Raw genomic sequence first — 6,508 nt, forward strand, 5'->3', positions numbered from 1 at the left:
GGAACTATAAATCTGTGCAGCCTGTAGCGATTCTATACTGTGTAACACAATCTGTAGTACTTGGGCTAACGTTGTATTTAAAAAAAATTTGAAAAAAGTATTTGGTTTCTCCTCCATATTTATGTTTTGGTCAACGTATCTTTAAATGCACAATGCCAAGAAAAGGGTTAAGCCAGGTTACCTATAATAATATTTTTTCGCTAATTTATGAAAATATCAGATTAGCCCGTAATCCTGAATCCTGATACATAAAGTTAGCCTATTAATTTAACACAGGTACGACTGTACTCAGTGTTGCACTATCAAATGCAATTGACGCGCCTCTATGCCAGGGTTTTTATGTTCCTGGTCAGGCTATAAAATGAAGCAACTTTTGTCTTAAAAATATATTAATTTGTTACAACAAAATAATAAAATATAGATTTATGATATTTTTTCATAGTGTTTGTTGATTGTAAATAAAAAACTTCATTAATCCATCAACAACGTTTAATGAACAATAAACATTTAGTATTACATCGATCTCTTATTGCTACTTTAATGAGAGAAATGACGTAATTACATACAAACAGAGAAATAAAACAGCACTGGGTAACAAAGCTTGAAGAACTGCAATTAAAAAGAAAATTGAAACTTTTATTTTGTGTTTTATTGTTATTTTCCTAGTAATACACGTGTATTTAACAGCTACTTTTAAAATTATTTACATAATAAGCAATACAAATATACCTAAAAATCGTATTTGCTTACAATTTTAATGTAACTTTGTTTTTAAATAATTTAGTCCAAAATTAAGCTTCATGCATTCGTTCGATCTTTTTAAATCTGAAGCTGAGACGATTATTGTAAAAAAATAACTTAGGTATTATTAGGATCTAGTTTTTAATTTAAGAAGTGATTAGACAGTTATGGAAAGTTTGATATAGTAGGCCAACTACAAAACTTATTTTAAAAACATTGTTCCTTCATTATTGTCGATAGATTCGGTAATAGGCATTAATATTTATATAATACTACGGTCTCGGCATATAATGGAATGCTTATACATTCTGAAATCACTTAATCTACCAAGATGATTATTATATTTACAGGAACGCTAAAATAATAACAATAATTCGCAAATAGAATGCTGTTCTTTACAAAGTCATTTTTAATCATTTATTACAAACATGTTTATTGCATAAACATGGAAATTATAAAATAACAATCATTTTTAAATAAATTAAAATTGTCCTAATGTTCACTTACCTACTATCAGAACAGTGATAAGACTACAAATGCATCGCAAGCAACTATTTGAAATAGTCATTATTTAATGTGATTATACAGAAATAAATTATATTGTTATTATTACATTTTTAATAATACTGTTTTACTCACATGTTGGGTCACATATTATTACAAAATTTTATATAAAATATATAGGCCACAAATAATTTAGTTAATAGTATAATATTGTAAAGACGACCATATAAGTTACCTTTTAATTTAAGGTAATTTACGTCGAAATAACTTTTCACAAGCCTTGAATAGACACGCACACGCATTTATGTACACAATTAATTATAACTACTTTCAACTTATGTTTTGTGTTACCTATTTATTACAAATAAGAAGAGTTACATCTTTTACACAGATACAGCCTTCCATAAATTATCATATAGGCCTGTTTTCTAATTATCAGAAATGAAATCTGCCAGCGTGCATATAATCATTAACAGAATTATAGGGATAGGTAAATTTTACATTTGATTAAATAATTTAAATAGGATAATGATTAAAGTTCATTGGTTTCATGAAGTTAATTGTTGACAATTTATGACGTCAATATTTCCTTAGATATTTTCGCTATAGACTCATTATGATAACACCGAAATAAGTTTAATCTTACTGAACATTTAGGTGATATAGGTAGGTAAGTACCTATGGAATCTAAAATAGGATTTTCTTGTTCATAGCTCAAAAATATACTTAAAAGCAAATAAAGGCAAAGTTCTCCTAAGACTATTTTCTAAGTAAACTCTAAATTACACTAACTATCGCCTACTTAAAAATCACATGAAAATACCTGCTAAATCTCAAGTTATCATTATTTTATGACCTCATAGGTTCATCAAACCAAATTTAAGTTAATCCAATAAATTAACAAAAATCACACACACCCACGCTCACAACAAATCACAACAGGACCACGACCACGCTATCAATTAAGAATATAACAACTGAGAAGAAAAGTAAAATCACTGGTCGAGATTTTGTCCAAGAAAAAAATGTATTTTTGTTTTTATATGTAGGTAAGTTAAACAGCTTTTTTAATTAGGCAAAAACTACTAACTTTAGATCAATCAATAATAAAAATTAAAACCAATACAGAGCCAGAAATCTACTATTCTAAATGAAGCTTTTCAATGACAAACAAGTATCTGAGTATTACTCAAGCTTTTTATTTATTCCTTGTTTTTTATAATAGGTAGGTATACCTACTACCAAACGCCTATATCAAAATAAGAGATTATAATAATTATTTAAAATTTATCTTAAATACCTACAGTTTACGTAGTAAAACGTCTACCTACAAAATACGTTCGAACTCTTCTGGTTCCTACATTCCTGAAAAACCATCTTACCACAGTATTTTTGGCAAGTCATCTAATAAAATACAGTCACACGTTATTGTCGCGATTACATAATTATCTAGCTACCAAATTTACTCTTGGGTATTTCATTTTCAAGGGTTTTTACGGACGTTCTAAACGTCTTCTACTTTGTTGTAAATTTAGATACTAAAATCTATAAGAAATATAATATTAATAGGCGCTTTGTAAAACATCATACTCTACACTTTAATTGCGACGTAAATACATAGTTATAAAATGACACACTATAAGTTAAAATATAAATAACGATTTTGTAGATTTTTGGGAATTTAAGTAAGGTAAACGTTAAAATAAATGTTCATTACGGTCAAGAAAAAGAGTCGCAATGACGTCTTCTTTCGATGTAGGTATCTATCAATCACCCAACACCATTAGATCCTTCTTTGGATATTGTCATTACGTGACCTAAGGAACATACGTGTATGTAGTAGGTATTAAAGACCATCAGAAGTCCTGACATCAACGTTCTATAGTTGGTTTAGGCTTTTGCTTCAGCGGCTTGGCGGCGTAGGTCTGGGCGGATGGCTGCGGTGATGGCGGTGCCAAGTACCAGCAGCGCGCATAGAGTGAGGTTAGCCCAGCGGTCGTGTACTGCGCTTAGCATCCACTCGTACAGCAACGTCAACAGAATGCCAAATACCTGTAATCAATGAGCGAAAAGTTAAAAAATGTCGTCGTTTGTTAACTAGATGTTGAATTTAGCAATTGGGTTCCTGTTTACAGGATAAGATTACTGATGTCGTTTGAAAGAAGGGTAGCTAAGGTAGGGTGAATTTTGTTAAAGCCACGTCAAAGGCACCTAGAACAATGTATAAGGTGTTTCAAAGAGGCATGCTAAAATGCCTTTCACGTTTTAGATACCTACATGGCTTGCCCAAAGAATTCCAGGCGTGCCTGCTTTACTTACTTGTTATAAAGTAAAATACTGTAATGTTGTTTTGTTTTAAAAATTAATAACGAATTATTCATTTAGCCATCACCTTATTTTAAGAAAATACTTTTTTATTCAATAAAATACAAAAAAAGAAAACAGTTCAGTAAACAAAATAAGAAATCTTTATACCTGAACGACAGCATTAAGGATGCCAGATGTAGTTCCTTCAGGTTCAGGATACGTCACTTCAGAAGCGAACTCAAAGCCGACGGGCAGGTAGCCGTTCATGAAGAATCTGGAAATAATTAGTCAGGATTTTAATATTATTACAGTCCCAATCTGTGAATTAAAAGTTTAGAGCCATTGCTTTAATATAATTTAATGATAAAAAATAAAAGAAATACATTAAACAAATCTCAGAATTTATCTTCCTACAGCGTATACAGTTACGAGCGGCCAACCCTATGCCTTTGTTGATGATTTGATGCCGCGACTGGGCGGCCAGATAAGCCTCATTTCATACTGTCCTTTGTAATGAGATTCCTTCCCATTGTGCTATATCAGTTGCGGAAAAAAGCTCATGTGGTTAGCGTTGTGCCGTAATGTTGTTATTTACATGCCATGAGAATAAAAGCTTCGTTTAATACCAATTTTGCCTCGTAAGTTAATTTTAACATTATTTTGTAGTTCGGTTTAATGTACTTTTGTTAAAAAACTCACCCAAGGAGGATGCTGCTCAAATACACAACTCCAATGATGCCACAATTTAGCGTAAAGGTAAAGACGACCATGCCCACGGCAGATGCGGCGTAGACAGCCAGTGTGGTCTCTTTGAAGCGATGTGTCTTGTCCAAAACAAGGCCACACATCACAGACCCTATCATACCAGCAACCACCATCACCAAACCAATGCGACCAGCATCTTCGTTTGCGCCCTGGAAAATTAATAAATATAATATTAATATTTATTTATATTCGAATTCTGGAAACTTATTGATTGATGCTAAAAACAAGTTATTATAAACACTCACTTGATAATACATCAAGACGAGCTGATTGAGCAACGTGGAGATGGCATAGAAGACACCAACGTTGAGCCCGTAAGAGATCAGTAGGAGAACGTAGTTTCGATTTGTCATAAGTTTCTTGATAGACTGGATAAAGTTGGAGTCCAGACTGGAACCCATGTCAGCAGCTGCCGAAGGCGGGCTCGGTGGCGCTGCTTTGAAAACTGTAAAGGTTTCAAAATAATGTTAAAGTAGGTAATATAGAACATAATATTTATTTTAATCATTAGAATTTAACAGTGTTGTTTTGATGAGTGAGTTAACATAGATGTTCTAAGAAACCAGCATTTTAAAAATATGTAATAATATGTTGTACAATAAATGCATTTGAAATTTGAATATTAGCCAGTATGCAATAACTTACATAGCAGAATCAAAACGAACAGCACACTAGTAACGCCAGCGACTAGATAGAACATCACTTGGAAGTCAGCTCCAATCTGCTCGATGGTCCCAGTAGCTCGCACCAACATCGGGGGCAGTACGAAGCCCAAGGCCACTCCAAGCTGGGGGAAACATAAAAGGAGTTAACGAGACACAAGAAACAATATGAAGCTATTACTTATCCTATAGAATAACCGAAAACTAAGGCCCTAATAAATTTTCTTTGACTTTTATTGGTCATTGAATCCCGTAGACAGGTTTTCCCAACATTCCCTTCCAGTTCGGTAAGGTCGATCGTAAAATTATTTAATTTGAAAGATTTTACGATTGCTGCCCGTAACCATATTTTTACTAAAATAATAATCTAACTAGAATTTTTAGAGAAATCCTAATTTCAGAAAAGCCTACAACATCGTGACAGATAAAAAAACTACAAACTGTCATAATTATTATTATAATCTGTGATAACAGGTAGTAAATAAAACGTTCCTTTTTCAAATAGAGATTAATGATAGTGATGGCGTGATCAACAAGCTTTTTACATTAAAATTTATGCTAATTAATTATTACGATATTATTACAATCTAAATTAAACAAGAAGGAACAAAATCACACTGTTAAAATTAATGCCGCCAACAATCCAGAAAAAGCTTTCGTTCGCTCAGCCAATCGCGACGCCACCCAATGGGAAATAAGGAATATTGGTGGGGGGAGTCAATTGATTGGCTTAAATTACCATTTTACCAATTCAGTAAGTATTAGGCCGTGTTACCGCAAGCTTGGTTGTAAGTTGTGGTGTGTATTTTCTTTAGGCAATTAAATAAAGGAAAGGACTATTCAGTTAGGTAAAGGAAGAGACTAAGTATTCAGATAGGTAATATAATTTATTTTGATAAAATAATGTAGTGAGGTTTTGGGTGAACTTATTTACGAGTGTGATTTTCATTCCAGTTGGGATTTGACCTGCGCACGCACAAGAGCTCGTGTACTCACCAGATTTCAAAGAACCATACAACTTTCATGATGGACTGCCTGTCTACTGTGTCGTGTATAACCTGCTGATGCTGGTGAGTTGATATTTTATTATTGCCATTATTGGTGGTGGGAAAGCGAACCGCGATCTTGTTAAAATTGGTAGAGTGCCTCTCGGGGTTATACAGGGTGGCCCAGAAGAAAGTTCACTTTTGAAAATTCAAGGAAACGAGAACTCTAAAATAAATAAAAATATAAAAATTCTTTATTTCAGACAATTTTTAAAAGTCCATATTAAACGGGTTCGAAAATAAACATACACACAAACAATTATAAATTCNCATCTACAAATCTACTAAACCAACGTTTAGCCTGTTTAATCACTAGATCTACCTGATGCGAGGCTAGCCAGACCGTAAATTGGGGATAAGCAAATATTAATTAACATTTACTTTTAGTTAATTGCTTTTATGTTAAGTTGAGAGGTGTTTAAATGATACTACTTACCTGTATTTTAGGCAAAACCTATTAAAATAATTACTAGATAATAATAG

The 6,508-nt window shown here is 32.5% G+C and overlaps 1 protein-coding gene across 1 annotated transcript; it reads right to left on the reverse strand.

The window, feature by feature from the left end:
- Positions 1 to 536: 536 nt before the first annotated feature.
- Positions 537 to 5,157, reverse strand: HisT (Histamine transporter). The gene is made up of 5 exons (XM_028322159.1): positions 4,963 to 5,157; positions 4,563 to 4,762; positions 4,252 to 4,466; positions 3,721 to 3,826; positions 537 to 3,297 (listed from the first exon to the last, which is right to left on the reverse strand). The coding sequence occupies exons 1-5, from the start codon at positions 5,069 to 5,071 to the stop codon at positions 3,136 to 3,138; spliced, it is 792 nt and encodes a 263-aa protein (XP_028177960.1). The 5' UTR covers positions 5,072 to 5,157; the 3' UTR covers positions 537 to 3,135.
- Positions 5,158 to 6,508: the final 1,351 nt, after the last annotated feature.

Source organism: Ostrinia furnacalis, unplaced genomic scaffold (assembly GCF_004193835.3).
Source record: "Ostrinia furnacalis isolate ACB-3 unplaced genomic scaffold, ASM419383v2 OfSCF7603, whole genome shotgun sequence".
Taxonomy (NCBI): Eukaryota; Metazoa; Arthropoda; class Insecta; order Lepidoptera; family Crambidae; genus Ostrinia; species Ostrinia furnacalis.